Source organism: Apium graveolens, chromosome 5 (genome assembly GCF_009905375.1).
Source record: "Apium graveolens cultivar Ventura chromosome 5, ASM990537v1, whole genome shotgun sequence".
In the NCBI taxonomy this organism is placed as follows: Eukaryota; Viridiplantae; Streptophyta; class Magnoliopsida; order Apiales; family Apiaceae; genus Apium; species Apium graveolens.
In genome coordinates this window covers 506386-527839 of record NC_133651.1, presented here as the reverse complement: position 1 = coordinate 527839, position 21454 = coordinate 506386, and the positions used below count along the sequence as shown (strand labels likewise).

General features: G+C 32.8%; 1 protein-coding gene across 7 annotated transcripts; it reads left to right on the top strand.

Moving 5' to 3' along the window:
* Window positions 1-2271: 2271 nt before the first annotated feature.
* Window positions 2272-20702, top strand: LOC141661775 (phototropin-2-like). Of its 7 annotated transcripts, none has more exons than XR_012550133.1 (22): window positions 2274-2969; window positions 5033-5215; window positions 5743-5834; window positions 5917-6163; window positions 7118-7334; window positions 7594-7682; window positions 8580-8686; window positions 8819-8868; window positions 8964-9068; window positions 9218-9277; window positions 10092-10181; window positions 12690-12766; window positions 13173-13257; window positions 13626-13706; window positions 14987-15090; window positions 15897-15946; window positions 16579-16685; window positions 16995-17114; window positions 17837-17888; window positions 18527-18639; window positions 18711-18811; window positions 19315-19419. XR_012550133.1 is itself a non-coding variant. In XM_074468776.1 (22 exons), the coding sequence occupies exons 1-22, from the start codon at window positions 2473-2475 to the stop codon at window positions 19748-19750; spliced, it is 2757 nt and encodes a 918-aa protein (XP_074324877.1). In that variant the 5' UTR covers window positions 2280-2472; the 3' UTR covers window positions 19751-20702. The 7 variants fall into 7 exon arrangements, 5 of the variants coding, with proteins under 5 accessions (XP_074324878.1, XP_074324877.1, XP_074324875.1 ...); XM_074468776.1 differs by lacking the exon at window positions 18711-18811 and adding an exon at window positions 19643-20702 and having other exon boundaries at window positions 2280-2969; window positions 5917-6145; window positions 19315-19455; XM_074468774.1 differs by lacking the exon at window positions 18711-18811 and adding an exon at window positions 19643-20702 and having other exon boundaries at window positions 2281-2969; window positions 19315-19455.
* Window positions 20703-21454: the final 752 nt, after the last annotated feature.

The window sequence follows — 21454 nt, the reverse complement described above, 5'->3', positions numbered from 1 at the left end:
TCGACTCAAATTATTTTGATTTTTGATTTTTCGCCTTTTTATTAACTTTAGTTGCAAAAAATATATTTTTAAATGTTGATTTAATCTAAAATTCATGAATTAAGATAATTATATTTAAAAATTATTTATTTTGATTTATTTTAGTAAAACAATTATAATTTATAAGTAAAATTATCAAAACACTTATATAACTTATATAAATTCATTTACTTATCACTTGCAAACCACTTATTTACTTGAATTCATAAGTTACTTATTTTAAAATTTTTCAAACGGACACTAAAATCACCGATACAAGACACATTAACATTATATCGATTAAATAATTTAAAATAATATCTTACGTACATACACACGCACATATGACATTATATTTACTAGTTGTAGAAGAATTAATGTTAATTACGTATTCAGATTCATTAATCAATTGGAGAGCAACAAACAAAATTTATGTTATGAAATTAAGAATAATAGTTTGGATTTGAAATTCTCTTCACTAAGATAAAAATTAGGTGTATTAGAGTAATTTTAATTGATAAAATATGTAATTGACAATTACGTGACATCCCATAATATTATGAATTTGCTCAAAAGGTAAAAAAAATAAGTACATTATTTCAATTTAGTTAACATATTATGACATTGATAGTGATATAAAATCAACCTAAATGGCCATATTTTAAAATCTAACATTTTTATGTTAAAAACTACAAATATTTACGTTCGTGTAATTTTTAATTTGTTCAATACTATAATTGTAAGTTTGGCGACTTTGTTCAAAATTACGATTGTAAATTTTTGCGACCCTGGTTATACATTTTTTTTTAAATTGAGCATTATACTTGCAAGTTGGTAGTAACTTTAACAATGAAATAGTTCATTAACTCATAATTTATTTAGCCAAAACTCAAAATTTTTGCTCAACTATACAGTTCACACTTCACAATATGCATTAGTTTTTAGTTTACTTCTTGTGAACCGAATTATAGAATATAATTTTTAATATTTCTTTTTAAGCGTACGTACACTGACTATACTACTTGCATTCATTCAGAAAATATAAATTACATGACATAAAAGAAAAAATGTATAATTTGCTTACTAAACCCTATTAGCATATTAACAACGTTGTGTAGGTTGGTAGCTTATTACGTACAAATCAAACGCATGGATAATTAATTGATTATATATAATAATTTGAGATATTGCACAATATTTATCAATAAAAAATATAAAAATATTATAACTACATAATGCACAAAAACATCTAGAAAATGGTATATACCTTACACGGGTCATTATGCCAATTCTTTAAATACATGATCAAAAATATTATTGTAACAGTTAACATTAATGTCTAACTTAATGATAGAAACAGTGAAGGAATAACGGTGAGTAATGTTAATAAAATATGGGATGAAAATTATTTAAATTTAAATAATTCAGTTGAAACTGAGATTAATCAAAAGACAGGGAATGCAACTTACGAATTATTATAATAATTTATATCAAACTTTTATTATATAGTAAAATTAATAATCTGTATAATAAAAACTTATTATATATTAAAATTTTCAATAATTTTTTTTGAATATGATATAATAATGACAGTAAATATATTAATTAGATAATTTAATAATTTCGATAAATTAATAAAATTCACGGTTGAGATTTTACCATAATGTTGGAGGGTGGTCTATTTGAGTGAGACTGGTCCAGGAAGAGAATATCAGAAGAAATGACAAAAACATTATTGAAACGTGTTTTCCCCTGCGTGCATTGTGGCCTCAGACGTAGGTAATCCTCTTGTTTATTGCTTGTCACCACATCCTCTTAATTTATTTGTGAATCCTATTTAAAACTGCAAGGATATTGCTTTTTGTTTGTTACTTGAGTTGGGGTTTTCTACGTACCTTTGGACCACAACTACGTGTTAACCAATTTTCAAAACAGATTTAAATTTTAAATTAATTTTATTATTTTTCCAAATATGCTTCAATTTTAAAAATTATTAGATGGTGTTTAGAAAAATATATTTTATTTCGAATGTCTGAATTTCAAATAAAATTCAACTTCACAGATATTCTGAATTTTTTCAAATAAAATTCAAGTTCCTGAACGGACAGTCAGTTTTTAACCATAACTTATGTAATTTGAAGTAGAAAGAAATAAATTTTTTTAATTTGATTTAGCGGACGACTAGCACTATGTATGCAGTGAGGGAGAGGGACAGAGGACAACGATATACACTTGACCTTCACTGGCTAGTCTTCTACTAAAGAATATTTACGAACAGTCGCCATTTAGTTTGGAGCAATATATAGCAACTATATTTGCGAACGTTATCTTCATTTTTTATCTCTTCATGTGTTTGCAGCCTAACAAACAAACAAAATTTCATAGCACACATACATACATTCTCCGTTCATTATCCTCTCTTTATTCAGCTTCTCTTCTCTCGAAACTCCTCTGATGGAGTCTTCGTCTTCGTCCAACAAAGCATCGACATCGAAAAGCGTAGCGAGATGGATGGTTTTCGACACCCCTGCTACAGACAATGCTAGTACTAGCAACAATAATAACGCAAGCACTAGCACAAGCAATAATAACCAAGTGGACGAGGCAACAATTGTTGAAAGGACAGCTGAATGGGGACTGGTAGTAAAACCCGCAATTGGAGAAGGCGGTGGAGGCAGCTTTCGCGCGATAACATCGTCTCCCCGGAGCAGACACGTGTCAGGAAGACTGGCAGGAGACTCGGGGAGGTTGTATGGAGATTCGGGGAGGATGACTACAGAGGAGTATGGAGTGCCTAAAGTGTCACACGAGTTGAAGGCAGCATTGGCTACATTGCAACAAACATTTGTTGTGAGTGATGCAACTAAGCCAGATTTACCTGTGGTTTATGCTAGCACTGGCTTCTTTGAAATGACTGGTTACTCTGCTGATGAAGTTATCGGAAATAACTGGTTAGTAGGCTATTAGCATTTCATGATCATGCATTATGTATCTAGTGCTCTATTATAGAAAATCGGTCCATTTTTCAAAAAACCATCGCTAAATCGATAAAAACAGTTAACTGATTTGATTGATGATAAATCATCAGTTTTTTTAAAAATTAGCCGATAAATCATAAGACAGTACATCAATCGATTAGTTCCAATTTACGATATATATAAATCGTGATCTACTGCTATCTTTGACCTTAAACCATATACTATTTTACTTTATTCTCCCCTTCAATGTAAATCAGTTATTTCACGAATTAACGGTAAATAAGTCGAGAAAATTTTAATAAAAAAAAATTATTTTATTTCTTCGCAACAATTCTAAAATTTTATCAAATTACCCTGACAAAAAAAGATTTCTCAAATTAGTTTAGAAATAATGCACGAAGCGCAGCCTGTTAAAAATGTTATTAGCCTGTCTCATCCACTGGTAAAGTATCTCGCGAGGAAGAAAATTTCCACTTTCCACGATACAAAACAAAGTTACCTGATTACCTCGTATTTTTCTCCACTTGCTGGGTTTTGCTACCGGGCGGCAAGTTTCCCGGCCATTTTCCGGCGATTTCAACATTCAATTATATTCGCTTAATCACCTAAGTAAGATGCTCTTAACTTATGTTACATAACTTCATTTAGCCCAATTTTTGTTGATCAGTGACCTTCCCAACACATATTGGTGATCTATTTCTATAATTTATAGACTATAAATCACTGATGATTATAAATTTTTATGTCCTATTATCACCCAAATTTTGGTGCAGTGGTTGAGATCTTGGTTTGTCTAAGACACGACTTGGATTCTAAGCGGTAGCCAGACATTAACCTATCTTATGTTACAAGTCACAACACTAGAAGTTTAACTATTTCCAGAATTGTATGTTGAAATGAAGGATTAATTAATAAATTGTGTATGTAAAATTTCTGATTTTACAGATTGTAATGCTATAGGATAAACATCGGGACAGGTTCTGCGTGCTCAATCCTGATCTAGGGCAGTTTATTATTAAGTACTCCCTCCGTCCCATTAAACGTTTCCTATTTGTGTTAAACACGTTTGCCAATGCACACTTTTGATTGTTAATATTTTTAAATTCGTATTAGTATTAAATATAAAAGTTTCACTGTATTAAAGTACTGATAAATACGAATCCAACGAGATCACTCATGACTATGTTTGATATTATAGATTAGACGTAAATTAGTAGTCAATCGCTTACCGTGAACAGTACCGAAAGTCAAAAGAGGAAACGTTTAATGGGACGGAGGGAGTATTAAGTAGTAGAAACTACTGTACTAAATTGATTGATCGTTAGGATGAATATTGAGCAAAATCGTCCGGAGAAGAGGAATAGCTTGTTAATATTAGAGCTTAAGCTCCCATACTTTTACCATGTTTAAAGCATACTTTCTGGATGTAAAGGATTTAACTGCGAAAAAGCTGACCACTGTGCATAATCATGTCCGAATTATGACTATTCACCACTGTTCTGGATCGTGTCCGAACTATCCTACTATTTCTCTATACCTTCTCTGACTGCTAATTACAAAGTCACAAAATACACTAGAGTTAGGCACTCTATAGACAAATTCAGTGGCTTCTGCACAATCCCAAACATTTGCCAAAGGTCTTGGTCAGGCCATATCTTTTTGTAGCTTAAACCCCGAGATTCAATAGCCAGAATGTTGTGGTTTGTGTGGATAACACGGCGGACCACATTCTTTAGGCATATCTATACAAGTTTTTGTTTTGAACTTCAGTTTTTATTGTTGTTACTTTCAAACGATTACATTAGAATCTGCTTCGGTAAAAAAGGCTCATGTACTTCCAAAGTCCTAGAAGGAGCCTAAAATGAGGTTTGGAGGGAAGTTGACATTATTTATACATAATCCAGTATCAACTTGAATATAAAACAGACAAAAAATATTAATTTGTCTATATAAATTATCTAATTTTCGTTCATTTCAACTAGGTCTCAGATTTTTGAAGATTTTGTTACTGATCATAGTTAAAATATTGTGTGCAGCCGGTTTTTACAGGGGCCAGATACAGATAGAAAAGAAGTAGCGAAGATAAGAAATGCAGTTGAAAAAGGGACAAGCTACTGCGGAAGGCTTTTCAACTACAAGAAGAATGGCACCCCTTTTTGGAATCTTCTCACTATCACCCCTATTAAAGATGACTCTGGAAACACCATTAAGTTTATTGGGTACTCTCACTTTTCACATTTCTTGCTCTTTATGTGCCATTTTTAGATTTTCAGTCCCATTGATTTTTGCCCAAAAGTAAGCAATTCTAGACAAAGTAAACAGCCAATTTAAGTGCAATTTTTTCTTGTGCAAACCAAGATTTTTCTTTCAGATTTGGGTCTGAAATCCATCTTTTTTTTTCTAAACTGTAACCTATTTTTTCAAGTTATGGTAGAGTAAATAGGAGAAGGTAGAAATAGAATAGGGAAGTGTTAGATGATCAACTGTCCCAAAGTCTTGAGCTGTTTGCGAGATGAGATCATATATCATCGGCACTATTTTCTAACACGAAATGAATGTACCTAAATGAAATTTTTGTTTCTCTCATTAAGAATATTCATAATTTCTCAGTCGGTCTGATAATTAGCTATTGTAGTTGTTTCAGAGAGGTGTTGCCTAGCTTCCATTAGGTTTTCAAATTTTGGTATGCTAAGTTACGCTTTTCACTCCATGCAATTAATAAAGTTGTTATTATTCTTTCTGGTAGAATGCAGGTTGAAGTTAGCAAATACACCGAAGGCAAAAATGAAAAGGAATTGCGACCAAATGGATTGCCCAAGTCCTTAATTCGTTATGATGGTAAGTAGACTACTTCAGCTATGTTTTGGAGGCATCTGTACTGTCAACATTCTATTTCTTTACTTCTTGTTCAACACGGCAGCTCGTGAAAAGCAAAAGGCTTTGGGTTCTATCACCGAGGTTGTGCAAACTGTGAAACAATCGCGATTTCATATAGAATCTTTGAACGATGATGCCACTGAACATTATGATAAGGAGAAGTTAAAATACAAGGTGGAATCTGCTTCATCAAAGAATTTTAGTGCAAAGGGAATACAAACTCCTCAGTTGGATCTTATCAAACATCCAACCACCGAGCCTGTAAAACCGGAGTATGCTTCTGTAGTCAGGTCAACTAATTTCTGCTGTAGCCTCTGATTTCTGTTAAAGTTACAATGCAAGTTAGCAGACGTCTTGAACTTCAGAAGAGCGGGTGTCCTCACTGTTTGTCTTGTTGATATTTAGTCTGTTTATGTGTCTTAAGTATCCATTTATCTTGCTTTCCTTCCATTGAGTTTAATCACAATTGTCACTACCTAAAACATGTTTTTGCAGTTTTGCGCTTTTGTTTAATTATTATTGCTCAAGTAAAAGTATATATAACTTATTCATAGAGTTGTTTGTTACGTATAAAACATATTAGGTTTTCAGATAAATTTGCTGGATGTGGAAGGGTGCTCATCATACATAATAGCAATGTCTTGCCAAGGGCCTTGTGTAGAACAGCTCTCTACGCTATTACTGTCCCATAAATTACTAGCCAAAACGTATATAATTATGACAACCCTATGCCAGATAATCCATTTCCAAAGAAAACTGCCACAACCATTTCATAAGAAAGGTTTAATTCTCGGACTTTGAATTTTTGATGTTCAAACCTTCTTTAAAACGAGGCTGACACCTGGCACCCAGGCTTACTAAGTGATCATCTCCCAAAGATCTGTTCCCTCCCACAAGAAAACATGCTTGATCTTCTCTAGTCTTTAAGACAGATCTACGAGCTCTAAAAAGAGGGAGGTGGCACAAAGGAAGTGATGAAAACACCGACTGAACCAATGTTGATAAAATCATTCTAATACCCTTATTAATATTAATCCTCTTTATCTAAGAAGATATTTGATTTTATATCTCCCAGAAGTTACTAGATTTGTTGTTCTCCTTGTCTTTAAATACATAAATTTTATGCATTTTAGTTTTGAATATTTATCGGCATTTCATTATATGATGCTCATCAGAAGCGCAATGATGTCCTTAGAATTTGGGAACTGATGAAAGTTCTCACTGATATTGCTAACATTCTGCAGGCATCGAAGATGGTCTTCAAACAAAGTAGAAGAGTTTGAAGATCAATCCAGTATTGACTCTGAAGTTTCATTCTCCGAAGACTTTAAACACTTTGGCAGTTGGGACAATGCTAATGTGGAAAGAAATGTACGTCAGGGAATTGATCTAGCAACCACATTAGAGCGCATCGAGAAGAATTTTGTTATTACAGATCCCAGACTTCCTGACAACCCAATTGTGAGATATTAAAGTTATTGCTTTACTGTAGTAGGCATTTACGTATAAAATGGAAAAATTGTATGATGGACTGAAATTTTCTTTGATTGTAAGTGTCACAATGCTCAAAGAAACTCTTAGTGTTCATTTTCCTTTTTAACTCTGGCTAAAGCTCAGTCTACTGCCTCTGCACTATTTTTCTTTTTGGGTGCCACAAGATACTATTAGAGGTCATAGAGTTGACTAGATCATTTTTGCATATTGTTGTGTGTGTGAGCAGAAATCTTCGCATATGCAGATATTTGCATCAGATAGCTTTCTTGCATTGACCGAATTTACGCGGGAAGAAATATTAGGAAGAAACTGCCGGTATGAACTTCTCTTTTATAATTTTATGGCAATATTTTTATCCCCTCCCCTGGATAAGTGTCACATTGCATGCTGTTCCACTTTCACTTATACATGATTATTACAGTTTCAATTTCATGGATTCGAATTAGTAGTGTACTCAACCTTTAAGAACCTTCAAGTATTTGATTCTACGATCTCTGCTTATCTTAAATGTGTGGCTATTGGTGAACAGATATGGAGAATATAATAAATTTGAAACATGGTAATATGTTGAAGAAAAAATCTGGATTGTCATTGCTATGGATACCAGATTTGATGTGAACAAGATATTTTCAACTAATCATAACTCAGAAGAGCTGGTCCAGAATCCAAACCATTTAACGCAAACTAATCTCTTCATTGTTCGATATTCGATTAGATATCGGATAACTGGGATCTACTGGTTTTAAAAAATTCTGCAAATATTAGGTGCAGATAAAGATACCTTCCATGTGCCGGAGGGAAAATTTTCTGGGCCTATTAGGCGCTAATTGGACTTTTACTTCCGCACCTATTAGGTGCTGCGGGGCTCCCTCTTTTGCACCTATAAGGGTGGGTATGGCTTCTCCCTTTGCAACTAATAGGCGTGGAAGGTCTAATGAAAGTCTAAATTTCACCCATCCTATAATTAAGTGGACACTTGGAATTTTTGTTTGCCCCAAATTGTCCACGGCAGACATTTTTCCTGGATAAGCACACCATTAGATCATATTTTGATTACTTAAAGTTAAATATCGGTATAGTCCTCATAGAAGTTTGAATGTTGGATGTTATTGCAACTAAAATTTGAACTATTTCAATGTACTTACCCTCCAACCTTTCACTATTTTCATATTTTTCCTGTTTTCTTTGTCAAACAATATTACTTATGTGCAGATTTCTTCAAGGACCTGATACTGACCAAGAAGTTGTCCAAAATATAAGAGATGCGATCAGAGAACAGAGAGAAGTCACTGTGCAGTTAATAAATTACAGTAAGAGTGGTAAGCTTTCATGTCCGCGACTCCGGAGAGCATGTAATTTGTAGAACTTCTGTTATTACCTCTATCATATATTAATTTTCATAAAGGCTTTCAACTATTATGTCATCGTGTGAGATCAAATTGATATTGTAGGGAAAAAGTTCTGGAATCTATTCCACTTGCAGCCCATGCGTGATCAGAAGGTAGCTTGATTAATATTGTTATATTTTTATACTATTTTTTCAGAGGAATCTGAAGTATCACAATTCAGTTTTTGGGTCCTCTGTATTGTGTGCAGGGTGAACTTCAATACTTTATTGGTGTCCAACTAGATGGCAGTGATTACATGGAACCACTAAGGAATCGTCTTTCAGATGAATCAGAACAACGAAGCAGTAAGTTGGTATGTTCTTTTGTGAATATCTGTTATTTAGTTTTACTTTCATTGGGTGTTCTGAAGCATGATAGAAAATTAATTAGAAAAGGAAGGATTTCAGTTTAAGGAAACTTTAAAATGACCATTTTTTGCTAAATTTAATCTTCATTTTACAGGTAAAAGCTACCGCATTAAATATAAATGAAGCTGTTCGAGAACTTCCTGATGCTAATTTGGTAAGGTACTCTTTCCAATTACCACATTGTTTTTTATTTATAGAAAAGCTGATGTGTAGCTTAATGTTATGGAATACTCTAATTCGTCTTCTAAAATTTATGTTTAACTTGCCTATAACCCGTGCCGGATTAATTTTAATATTTATTATCTTATTACTGATATAATATGTAAATTTTGAATTGAAATTTCGTATTTAATTTGTAAGTGTGCGAGGATAATATTATTTATTATTTATTATTTAATCTTTGTCTGTTTCCTATTTATTGTAAACAAATTTGATGTCAATTTTATCGTTTGGAATCTCTAGACTTTTAATTTTAATCTTTTGATTTACTTTCCTATCTGTCTTTAATTATTTTAATTATTTAAATAAATTTGGAAGAGTTTGACTTTGAATAGAAGAGTTTAGGAAGAAGTTGAGTGTAAGTAGTAATATAACTAATAGAGTTTTTATTTATGTTGGATACGTGCTTTAAATAAATATATTTTTATTTTTTTGGAAGGTTCTAACAAATTTTTAGGAAGATGTTAACTAACATGTTTCCTTTAATAGTATAGTATAGATATGCAACAAAGAAACAAGCACATGCATGCTCGCGACACTTAGTTGTTCAACGTGTGATACTCTTTAAAGGTATTGAATTAGTATTATCCACATCAAAAATATTTTTTTTACAACCAGCAAGGAAGAATCTTCTTTGTAGTTTATCCAACCAAGCACATTTTTTTGTCTAAATGTGAAATTCATGCACTATTTCTTTTTTTTAATATTGGTCATTTGGTTTCTGAAGTTACATTGGTTGCTGTTTTCAGACTCCAGAGGACTTGTGGGCTACCTATTCCCAACCCGTGCTTGCGAAACCTCACAACAGATACAGTTCTCGTTGGCTGGCTGTACACAAGGTACAAAAATGGATTGCTATGACATGTAAATCCAACACAGATTAACTTTTATAAAATACCCCCTCCATCCAATAGGTTGTTAAGATTGTTGTTTGACACAAAGTTTAATAAAAATGAATAAAGGTGAATAAAGGTGAAGAGAAGTTAAGAAAGTGGAGGTAAGTTTGTGGGAATCATTAATATTAGTAAAGAAAAATATGCTAATTTAGGAAATGTTAACAATCTAGTGGGACATCCCAAAATAGAAAGTGTTGACAATCTATTGGGATTTGGGACGTAGATCTTTTTGTATGGTCTCAAAGTGAACTTGAAATAGAATATTAGAATGGCTAGTCAGTATGAATGATGCCTTCTAATTTTTCTGCTTGTGAATTATGCATGGTGCATAATCATGAGCACACATATCTTAAAACATACAGTACTTGTAGATATAGTATAGACTGTCAATGCTACTCCTCTGTTATTACGTGGTAGCTAGGGGTAACTTTTTTTAAGGCTGACAAGCAAGAAGATGAAAAGGTATCTGTTGGTGCTCGAAATACCAGTACATAGGTAAGCAATGCCAATATCTGGTATTCTGGCCTGGCCTGTTAACTAATTGGAAGCAGGTAACAAAATATGATGGTATAGATTATAAATGTTAATATATGTATCAAAAGATGGATAAAAATATGTCTTCTAGATTAGTTGACTCTTTTGAATTTTTAGATTACTAATTATGCTCGAATTGAGTACAAACACTATATAGCATAACAAATATATAAACGAGTCTAAGTGTCAAACATTGTACAATTGAAAATGTAATAAACCCCTATTCAAGTATTCGAGTTATCTGACACTGAATATGATCGAGTACCACTGCTCTCAAATTCATATCTCTCCTACAATATGTATCTCATTAGCGGCATCATTTGTACTCCCTCTGTCCCATTGAGAAGTGTACATTGGGGAACGGGGGCTCATCACGCATTTTAACGCTCCTTTAAACTATAGTTGCATAAATTATTTTACTATTCTTTTCTTCTATATAAAATTTAAATAGTTAAAGTTAAATACAAAAAAAGAAAATTTTAAAAACGAATTATGGAACTATACTTTATATTCACCTTAAATTGCGTGTCGAGTATTGAAAAAAAACTGTATAGAATTGAATGGGACGGAGGGAGTATATAACATGAATATAAGGGATTTCTATGTGAAAATAAACACTTTGTCACTTTGGTTTCTTGAAGAGGCCATACGTAGAGGCCGAGATGATCTTGCTTCAATCCTGAACTGTTTGTATTCCATTTTAGCCTTACTATTTTTTTTCTTAATATTTTAGCCTTACTTTCCGCACTCTATAGCGTCTAGCCGTCTACAATCAACATCTTTCACTATGTTAGTTTGGACATATTTGGCCTCTGCTATTTTGCACAGAATTGGGTAAGGAAATGGATTGCTAATGATGTTGAAGTGTTAGATTTGGAAGTGGCTTATATGTACGAAATGCATGGGGGTGTGCTATAAACTATTTGAAATTTTATACAGGCTATTGCCCAAATTGAAGTATGAAAAATGTAGTAATTTTTACATGTTTAATTCCTATCTATAAGTAATTTTGAGGAATACATAATTAATTGTTAGGACCTAGGACTATATGTACAGATGTAGATAAGCCAAGACCTACAACACACAGATATTTATGTAGAGAGATGTACATTACCCTTAATGAAAAAAATTGTTCTATGTTTCTTGATATATATAAGAAGTACTAATGCAAATTTTACCAGGGAAGGAATAAATTTCTGCCTTTATGCATCTTTTCTCAAAAATGCTGATCATTGTATGATGTAAATTGATATCAAGGACATATATTAGCATCAATTATGTGAGAAACATGCATCTGTTAGCATCACTCAATCTAGTAATTCACATGTTGTAAATTGCCTTTTATTTCTCAGCTAATATGGACCTTGTGTGGTTCTTTATTTGAGATTTGCTGTTGGGAAAATTGAATGTATTGCATTTTTACTGATTCAAATTGTAAAAATATTCTTCTAGTTATTTTTCTGGATCTGTTCCCACTTGTTTGTATGTATGTTTTCTTGTAAATGCTCTAGGCGTGTAACAATTGCTAGGAACCATAAAGGCACTAAATTTATGATTCTTCTAGCATAATGTTATTTGTATAACAGTTGTTCATCGTCTCTGTATTTCTCGCTCCCCTTTAAAAAGAAAGCTATGTTTAATTTTAAGTCAATCGACATGATTATAAGCTTTAATGTTGACGTAAGTTCTATGGATTTTAGTTGGTACAAGTATGATAACTGTAAAGTATTTGAAGTAAATTCTATACAAATTCTTTTTATTAAAAAATATCAATCTTAAACTTTTGAGGTTAAGATGTTGTCAATTGTCCTTTCAAATTCAATAGAAAAGACCTTTTTTGTTTGGGTGGAATGAGAGAATTAATATTTTTTGTATATGCCTTTGATTTTAACTTATCATTATCCTTTCTACTTATAGATTACAGCAAGCGGTGAAAGGATTGGATTAAATCACTTTAGGCCTATAAGACCGTTGGGGTTTGGAGATATGGGAAGGTATGCCCCTTTACCAAAATTTCTTCTTCTGGAATATCAAATCTTTGTTTATATCTCTATAGTCTGTAGCTGTCTGCTTCTGCAATATCACCAGTTTATAGATAGTTAATGTATTAATTAACCATATACATATACTGTAATTAGTCCTAATCCCTATCTAGTGTGTAATTTTCTGTTGATATGATAAGATACTGACAGAACTTTCTGCCTTTAATACATTACTTGTCCTATATCTGGTCCCCCGAGTATGGTTTAAAATTTAGTATTTGATGCTAAATTACAATAAGTCTACAGAAGGAGTTAATAAAAATTATTTACTATAAAACTCAGTAGCATCTGAAGTATTTTTATTTCTTAAATTTGAGGAACTTTGCAAATATATAATTAAAGATTTTGGTGTTCACAGTGTTCATCTGGTGGAACTTAAAGGCACAGGAGAACTCTTTGCTATGAAGGCGATGGAGAAATCAGTCATGTTAGACCGTAATAAGGTTTGAATGTCAATTAGAATCAGAATTTACGCTTAATATCTTACATAGTTACATCATATGTGATTTATAATGTAATTAGTAAAGTTACCCCGTTTTGGATTTCAACCTATAAAATCCTTATGTAATTTACCCTGTTAGTTGAGGATGTCCTAGATAATATGCTAACACTTCTGAAAAATCTAATAGACCTTGCTCTAAACGATTCCAGTGAACTTGCCTTTTCAATAATTTGGGCTCTTGATACTATAGCCTGTCCTTTTATTGTACAATGAACACATTGTATAATGCTATGGGAATATATACACTATTTGTGAATTGTGAGTGATTTTTCTCAGGTTTGCTTGAGTTTTGTGGTTCTAAATATGCAGGTTTGTCGAGCATGCATTGAAAGGGATATTTTGTCACAGCTAGATCATCCTTTTCTTCCAGTGCTCTACAGTTCTTTTCAGGTACTAATCCACAACAAATCAATGAATTCGATATCTCCATTTTCCTATATATATTTGCCTAGTTTGAATTTTTTGGTCAAATTGGCCAAATTTTGACTTATGATAAATAAACTATTGTAGTGTATTATCATATAATATATAGTAACTATTTTAAAATTAAAAATTTTTTGAGGGAAAATTTTATAATTGATAATAAAAAAAATTGCATTACAAAGTTGGTCAATTCTACAAAATAAATGGGATGAAGAGTGTCCATTAAAGTTGAAAAGAGAGGTGTGTTTTTATTTGAATTATTGAAATGATTAAGACATGCACACAGTGATCTGCTCCTTTATCAAAAGCACGGAACTAAATTTTTCCTGAACTGTAAATTTTCATAATAGACAGACCAAGTTATGAAACCTTCATATTTTTAGGAAGTTATCTGGGTTAAACTTGATTATGGAAATAAATTAAAAATTCGAGCTGTCTTGTCCCATCAATCACCACAAACTGTTGTGATCAAGTTAGCGCTCGAGGACCTTCACAAAAGTACGGAGGCTTTTTTCCAGTGACAACCTTCACCATGACTTTTAAATACACGTGGGAATTAAACATTATTTGGAATTAACTCTCATCATCAACACAACCTTTTCCCCAAGAACCTGTGGTAAGCTAACATGAATAGCTCATATATATAACGTAAGGTCGGTCATGTACATCATTCTTCTCTGTTTGTAACCAGCCGTACAGTTAGTTCCTTATCTTCTGGATCTTAAAAAACCAAGTCTTTATTGCCCGCCCTTTTGCTCTTTTGCACATGTCTAAATTCGAGGTCTTCATTCACTGAGCACTTACTGGCCAAAGTTGCACATGACCAAACCACTGCAATTGATGCTTTTGCATATTTACTTAAATAAGAGCTACCCGGCCTTTAACCTTATGTCACTAGTCTTACAAACTTTTTCTCTTATCAGTTTCCTGACGTTCAAACAAAGCATGCACATCCTTGTTACAACCAATCTTATCGATATTGACTTCCTTTAGGATCCCTGCCCTAGATTCCTTCTCTTGAGAGTACAATGATGAACTTTAATGGGTAGTCCAACTTATGTTTACACCTACAAGAGTACCACTCTGCTAAAAACCACAAAAAATGAAACATGCGCAAGTACTTTTGGTCCAAAAAATTGCCACATAGTAGAACTGAGAATTTTTGTTTGCCATACTCAATTTATTTCATGTTTATTTTTAGTCATTTATTAAATTACCAAGTATACTGATGTGTCATTTTCCCTCAGACATCTACACACGTTTGCTTGTTAACAGACTTTTTCCCTGGAGGAGAGTTATTTGATTTGCTTGACAAACAGCCTCTAAAGTTATTTACAGAGAAATCTGCTAGGTAATGTTATTGTGCACTTCGTGTGATTTAAATTGACGTAGTTATCATCAATCATTTCTAATTCCAAATTCTTTATAAGAGTTGCTGTGTATCACCATTAATGAGTGTGTCTACCTGCATGAACACAAACACAGCTTTGATAATACAGGTTTAACTCCTGACTTCCCTCGGGTTTATTTCATGATCAACGAGAATATCTCGGAAAATAGTCATCCTTGTTTCAAACAGCAACAGTGGTTCCATACTATACCTTCTAGTGGTAATGACTATGGAGTTGAAATTTATATCTTAAAAGAGACAAAATATGATCAAGATGAATATGAAACTAGGCGAATCTAAATTATTTTGCCTGAATGTTATCAGAATCCCATTGCATACCAATTTAGAAACTAGTACTGAGTTATGTATATAGATTACTTCTTCAACTTAAAGTGCTTTGTTAAAGCTCAGCAGGTCAAGGATTCTTCCACTTTACCAAGTACTGACCAATCCCTGGGCAACAATAAAACTCATGCCTAACATAATCATACAAAGTTAAGTCTAGACTTATGTTACTCTTTGTGGTATGCCTTTTAAGTGTAAAAAAGAAGTCTTAGGTTCTGTAACCTTTACAGGCATGTATGACCTAGTCCCCTGATAGCCTTGTCCTGTTATGAATCTAATCTAGATATTTATATAATATTGGCTGCATTGGGCAACCATTAACATAGGAACAAGTTGATTAAAATGTATGTGCTGTGGATACATTAATATTGATTTTCTTGTTCTTAGAAGTTTCTTTTTAGAAATTTGTTGTTGTCATTCAGGTTTTATGCAGCTGAAATCGTAATTGGATTGGAATATCTTCACTGCTTAGGTATACTTGGTTCAGTTGATAACTGGTAAAATTGATTTTACCATGCAATTGGTATGGTGCTGTTCAAAATTGATTATGCATAAATTGTCAAATGATGACATGTGTGTGATAAGTTTAACTGCTGGCGCAAAGATTTATCAACAATTTTAGAATTTTTTTAAAAGTTGAGAATAAACAAGTTCAGAATAATTTCTAGTGCATACTGTGTAGATCTTTTAGGTACAGTATTTACGTCAGTGTTTAAACTGTAATTCTTTTTATCCAATCTTTTCTTCGGCCTATATCTCTATTCGTCATTAACGTACACTTTTTGCTGAATTGTTTTTCCACATCTGAGTTGCTACCTTTGGATTGCAATAAAAGAACTGGAAAGAGATTGATGTATTTCATCGTTCAACAGCACTTTTTACTAGGCACATTGATTTCACATAATTCGGTTTCACATAACTGGAAAGATTAAACAAATCACTTGTTCTCCATTGGCAACTTTCATCATCATCAAGTTGCTTCTTCAATATACTAACTTTCATATATCTTTGTTAGTTGCAATTTTATTGCACAATGAGAGTAGTATCCTTACAAGTACCTGAAAGTCTCTTTCTGTATCTCAATGTTGGGTGTTTATGTAACAGGTATAGTTTATAGGGATCTGAAGCCAGAAAATGTGCTACTTCAAAATGATGGGCACGTGATATTAACTGACTTTGATCTCTCATTTAGAACATCCTGTAGACCTCAAGTATGCTATTATCTTCCTCCCACATTTTGTTTGTAAATTTAGAAGAAACCGTTCCTCTTTTAAATGCTTTTAGCACAGATATTTTTTTATCTAACACACCCCTTAGTATGACTTCACAACATCCTTGTTTTTTACTTTCTTCACCAGCATTACCCTGCTTGTTTATCTTTGTGGTGGCCTAACTGCTTCACATTAGCCAAATAGTGTTTAATACAATCTCGAACACAAGTTGTTTTCTCCTCGTTGCTGTATATCATTATATTGAGTCACTGATGGGTATTTAAAGTAATATTTGGCACTATTGTGCAGGTCAGGAAGCTTCCTCTACCGAATCGTAAAAGATCTACAAGCCAATCGCCACCTGTGTTTATTTCAGAACCAGTTGCAAAATCAAATTCCTTTGTTGGAACTGAAGAATATATTGCTCCTGTATGTGCCTTCTCACTTGGTTTTTAAGACTTAACTTTATTATAAGATAATCATTACCCTACATATAAAGCGATCTATCGGCGATGACTGATCATTTCCAGAAGGGACGTGTGGGTTTGAGGGTTAGGAAGGGGGGGGGGGTTCTTAGTGTATATATTTAGAGTGCATGTTGGAAAAAATTCAATTTTAAGTTGTGTGTTCCCTGGGTAAGGTTTGATTCGTTATGTATAAGAGTAAGAGTTATAATATATAGACAAAAATCAGTGAGTTCGCCATTTGAAGGCTAAAACTTATCAAATCTAAAGTGCCTCTACGCATTCTTCCGACATACAAATGTATATAGTCGTATACATAGAAATTTGTATATATATTCATGCATGTGTAACTGTATATCATACACTAGGTTTTGTATATAGGTATGTAACCCTGCACACGACGCTTATGCAGACATTTTTTGAACGATTTTATGAGCACTGTTTTTCTAGTCCATGCAGTTGAAAAATGGTTGTTGATTATCCTTCCAGCAGTACATATGGATCGATCACCTGCCCATGTGTATATGTCTGGGTTTGTGGGCACGCTCTCGTGTGTATCTATTACAATTCTTTCTTTTTCTACGTGCACAGTAAATCTCCGTGATTAAGTTGACTAATAGCTGTCACCTGCTCTGCACTATATTGAAGTACATGCTGATTCGTATATTTATTGAAAACTTTATTCAGGAGATTATCAAAGGAGACGGCCATAGTAGTGCAGTTGATTGGTGGGCCCTAGGTAGGCTCATCTATAGACAATATAATGAATGTGTATGTGTCATGTTAGTATTATTATCTTATGAAGTTCATTTTTTAGTAGTTTAAATAGTGCTCCCATGGATTGCATATACATGTAATGCAAGCTCCAAAGGCTGCTTGTACAGTTCTCAAATGGTGTAGTAGCTTTGGGAAAGTGCTATTTCTCTACCACAAAACCAGCCATGAGATGTTTTGTAATCTTCAAACTGCAAAGAATTTTCATCCAGTCATAAATTTTCTGCAGTTCCTTCTCCTTAAAGGATGACAACATTCAATAATAATTGTAGTCGAAAGACTCATTAACAGTCGGGGCTACATCTCTCTTTCCGGTAACCATAAAGTTGTGATAAGAAGCTTTGTACGCACTATTATATTATTACGAGCAAATTAATAATGAATTCTGAGGGATATCCCAACACTTGTCAAATCCTGCAAGAGCAGTGGTCGGGAAATGATCACAGCTCAGACTATTATTAATGTGCAACTTCTAGCAACTCACTTTTAGGAATGCTAAACTTCTAAGTGATATATTTGCAGTGACTGCTCTGTCAGTAGCTTTCTTTTCCGTTGTGTAATATTATTTTATGCGTGAAGTAGTCTCTACCTTGTTTGTACCAGGTATTTTGCTCTATGAAATGCTTTATGGGCGAACGCCATTCAAAGGAAAGAATAGACAAAAGACATTTGGCAACATTTTGTACAAGGAGCTCACCTTTCCAAGTAGCATTGCGGTAATGTGTTTTTTTAAAAAACAATATTTTTGAAAATATGTTAAGCATTAACCACTCTCTGTGTTCTACAGGTCAAGGTAATACTGTATGCCATATGTAAGAAGACTTTTTGACTAGTCTTTACAAAATCAATTTACTTGGCTCTTACTTAGAAAAGTGCTTTGACCATCAGGTAAATAAGAATTATGAAGTAAGAAAAGTAAATGTTAGGAAGGTATAATTCATAATAACTTATGTTTAAGTCTTCCTTTTTTAATTGGGGGGGGGGGGAGCACAAACTCTGTTTCTGTCTTCTTATAAACTATTATACATGTTCAAATATAGGATTGTAATATTCACCCGGTACCTTGTTATCCCACACAAGTCCTGTTAGAAACGAATTCAAGATGGTTGTGTATTTCCCTATATGATTATTCTATGTTCCATTTTGTGTGATAGTTCTATTATCAATTTTGTTTGTATTTTTTTTAAGTTAGAAACTTTCTACCGAGCACTTAAACTAGATGGGATAAATAGGCTAAGACTAAGTTTAAATTTTCATAAGTGTGTCCTCTGTTCTGTGCTCTACAGTTTTCTAGTGATGTTTGTGAATTTTTTTTTACAGCTTATGTTTATGTTTGATGAAATTTACTCAGTTTAACTCGGAAACTGAATATATATCAACATGAGTTGCAGGTAAGTCTTGCTGCCAAACAGTTGATTCATTCTCTTTTGAAAAGAGATCCTGATAACCGCTTGGGATCGGATAGTGGTCCAAATGAAATCAAAGAACATGCCTTTTTCCGTGGAATAAAATGGCCTCTTATACGTTGCATGGTAAAACTCTTTAAATAGTAATTGAAGAGCGTTAAAAAAGCAAAATTTCACAGTATTTAATTGTGCCTAATTATTTGAGAGAATTCACACTACTAAGGGATACAGTTAAACTGTTTCTGAAAATAAAAACCTAACTAATTAAAGTACAAAATATATTAACCGTTTCAATTGAATCATGTTTGTACAGAGCCCACCACCCTTAGAAGTGCCTCTTGAATTAAATGGAAGAAAATCAGTTTACAAGGATATAGAGCAAGAAGATGGAATCTTTGTTGATTCTGTGGATACATTTTAGAGGTTTGCCTTGTTTGTTTTTAACTCGGTCTTAATATTGTTTAGGGGTATCCGCGTTGTCAGTATCGTGGCTAAGATATATAGAGTCACCATGTCAACTATAGAATTGTATTTGTAATAACAAAAAGTAAATATCAAGAAATACATTTGTCAGAGTTCTAAAGTACTGCAATCTACTAATATTGGTTATTGGCAAATCTTTAGAACCAGCTGTATACAAGAATGCATATGCAGATATGCTCCATGCACTGTATAAGTTACTTAACTATGAAATTAGAGATGCACTTATGTATGTACATAAGTAACCAAATTTCTGATGTGTCCTAACATATTCTGTGCAGTTTACTAATCCATGGAGATGGAGAACTGTTTTGTTTATTTTATGCTGGCCTACACCTTTGTTCTCGTTTTCTTATGCAGCATTAATTTTGTGGTTGTGGCCGGACCAGGCCGGGGTTGACTCTCAATCCAGCCCTGACTGACCTCAAAAACAGTTAAAATTTTGGTTTTTAATCCTCACAAAATTTTTAAAAAAAACTGAAGGGGAAAAATTATTAGCCCTGGTTAAAATATTAATACTAGTTCAGCACTAACTTGCAATCCTGGTTCCACCACTATTGTGTAGGAATAAAAGTTATTTGATCAAGTATGAAAAGAGGTAGTAATATTTTTCAGTACTAATCTTATGTTTCTGCTATTAGCTTCTATTACAGCATCTGATTATCAGAAGTTATTTATTATTTGTTTAGAATTATTGCATCTTTATATATTGCTGGAATGTATAACTACAGGGTCATTTGCCTAAATTGTAAATACTAATTAGTCCCAGATCCTGCTGATGCCCAAACTTTGGCTAAGTTAATCTTTTCTGCTAAATTTGTTTTTGGTTTAATGGAATTTTGACAGAAGGCTTATTTGAGTACTATGGTTAGCTTACAAGCTCACAACTAATTTCATAAGCGGTCCTTTGTTTAAGTTTTTTTTTTCTTTTACACAGAGTAACTCCATGTTTTTCAATATTTTTCTATGCTATTTTACCTTGTAACATTTTAAGTTTATTTATCTCTGCACTTTCTCTGTTTTTACTGTTTTATACATTAATTGTTTGATTGTTTTTTACCACTAGCTTGACTTTGCTGCCCTATTTTGTTTAGTATAAACTGTTGTATATTTATTTATGTTAAACTTATCTGGATAAATTAAATTTGTGTTCTGTATGAATTTGTATATCAATCTTTTTACAAGTAAGATGTAAACAATTCGGCTGCAGAAATAATAAGAATATTGTTCCCGCGCTTTTCACTTCACATGCTTCACTATTGGACCAAAAATGGCATTTGTCACATTTATGTTTAGCAAAATGTACTATTCTACATGGTGTAAAAAGAGACCAAATATATGTTTTAAACATTTTAACCTTAGTCTTAGTCTTGTCATTTCAATGTTTTCCAACTTAGTTGCGCTGCAGATCTCGTGCCCTTTTTGAAGCAAAACCTTGTAAAATACAGTTTCTTTGAAAAATATTTTGGAGCCGTATTTACAACTTATATCATCGTGCTTCTTCGCAATATGCCATATTTTGCATAAAGGGCACGGTGAACCTTGCAAACCGCAAAATATATTTAAAATAAAATATTTTATTGTAAATATATTTATTATTTATATTTAATATTTAATTAATTAATATTATAAAATTAATAGAATA

Bases quoted from the DNA above. Each gene is read 5' to 3' on its own strand.
- LOC141661775 (XM_074468774.1), top strand. From the start codon at position 2,473: ATGGAGTCTTCGTCTTCGTCCAACAAAGCATCGACATCGAAAAGCGTA. The intron at 9,278-10,091 runs GTAAGGTACTCT...TGCTGTTTTCAG, and splicing joins AACTTCCTGATGCTAATTTG to ACTCCAGAGGACTTGTGGGC. The intron at 19,456-19,642 runs GTAAAACTCTTT...ATGTTTGTACAG, and splicing joins GGCCTCTTATACGTTGCATG to AGCCCACCACCCTTAGAAGT.